The sequence below is a fragment of the Cyprinodon variegatus genome, unplaced genomic scaffold (assembly GCF_000732505.1).
Source record: "Cyprinodon variegatus isolate N-32 unplaced genomic scaffold, C_variegatus-1.0 Scaffold406, whole genome shotgun sequence".
Classification (NCBI taxonomy): Eukaryota; Metazoa; Chordata; class Actinopteri; order Cyprinodontiformes; family Cyprinodontidae; genus Cyprinodon; species Cyprinodon variegatus.
This window is the reverse complement of record NW_015150859.1, coordinates 581389-582715: the sequence shown is the minus strand read 5'-3', so window position 1 is coordinate 582715 and position 1327 is coordinate 581389. Positions and strand designations below refer to the sequence as shown.

The following is a 1327-nucleotide window of genomic DNA, read 5'->3' as shown; positions in this document are numbered from 1 at the left end:
TTTATGTGTTGTCTTCTCAATTCAGAGGGCCCCCTTGCCTGTCTTTGCCTAGGGCCCCAGATTTCCTAAATCCGCCCCTGCCCCTGATAAATAAAAAACGCTACCTACTGTTCTCTCTACAGCAGGAAACACACACCTCTGAAATCAGTCTCTGTTCACTGTTACCTTTTATCAAGGTTTCTTCATGAACTTCTCTCATGTTGTCCCAAATGTCTTTTACATTTTGAAGTATTTTATTCTATTTTCATGCTTCTTTGATCCGTTTTCGCAGTGATCAGAGAGAGACTCACCTCCTCTCGGCCCGTTCTTTCTTTTTCAAGGCAGCATCCAGGTTTTGGAGTTGCTCCTCCAGTTTTTCACAGAGCTGCTTCTGCAGATGAGAATGTTTTTTTTAAAGATTCTGATCCCCTTTGTTGTGAGATAATTGGTTAGCAGAGGAATCTGACATGAACGTACGTGCTGGCAGGGCGGGCAGAACCATTCTCCGTCTGGGATGATCATGAGAGGAGGCCTGAGGCAGGCTGTGTGGTAGCCGCTGTCACATGAGTCACACAGGAGGATCTGGAAACGTGCAGATGAAGGAAAACGGTAGATTCAGATTTATTTATTTTTTTCTTTTTATATATTTTTTTTTTTCAGTGATATATTTGTTCTGCATTGTTTGATGGCTTCCATTTCCTTTAATGAAAGGAAAAACAACATTTATTTGCTAACTTTTGTGATAAAGTTAGAGTTTTACACTAGAACTCCCAAGGCCGTCATTTGGACAGTTCTCCGATTTTAAAGGGAAATAACTTTATTTACATTAATCATATGTTGCTCATATTAACTAACTTTTCCTGTTTCTATATTTCCTTCATTTTCACATAGTTATTTTAATAAAAATAAAACGTAAAAAATAAATATGGTTAGTTTTACCTCGAACTCCCACAGCCGTCATTTCGACGGCTCCTTTAGTTGTATTGTAAATTCTTCCTGTGGTTGATTGACATTTGGTACTGTTGCCAAGCAACCAATATTCTACCTAGAATTCTTTGGCTAATACGGAAAAAATGGCTTTCAGGAGAAATCTAACCGCGTCACAGGCTTTATAAAGGCTTGAGGGGAAAAAAAGATGAGGACGGCGAGTAGGAAGCGGCTTAGATTCTGACAGCGAGTCCGAGGATGATCGCCCACCCACAGGAAAACGCAGACGTATCAGTATCAGCACTAGCCACACCTCAACCGGTAAACTCCAAAACCAAACCAGACCCCCTGGGCTACTATAATCTCACAAAGGTTGGCGTGGATGTCAGGGCTCAATGTTAACCATCGCAAGTAGTTTTTA

General features: G+C 40.8%; 1 protein-coding gene across 1 annotated transcript in view; it reads right to left on the bottom strand.

Annotated features, from left to right (window-relative positions):
- The window catches only part of LOC107093072 (remodeling and spacing factor 1-like), a 28629-nt gene that overhangs the window by 7732 nt on the left and 19570 nt on the right, over nt 1–1327 (bottom strand). The window contains 2 exon segments of the mRNA XM_015387892.1: nt 137–370; nt 457–561. Of these exon segments, the coding sequence (XP_015243378.1) occupies nt 137–370; nt 457–561 (339 nt within the window).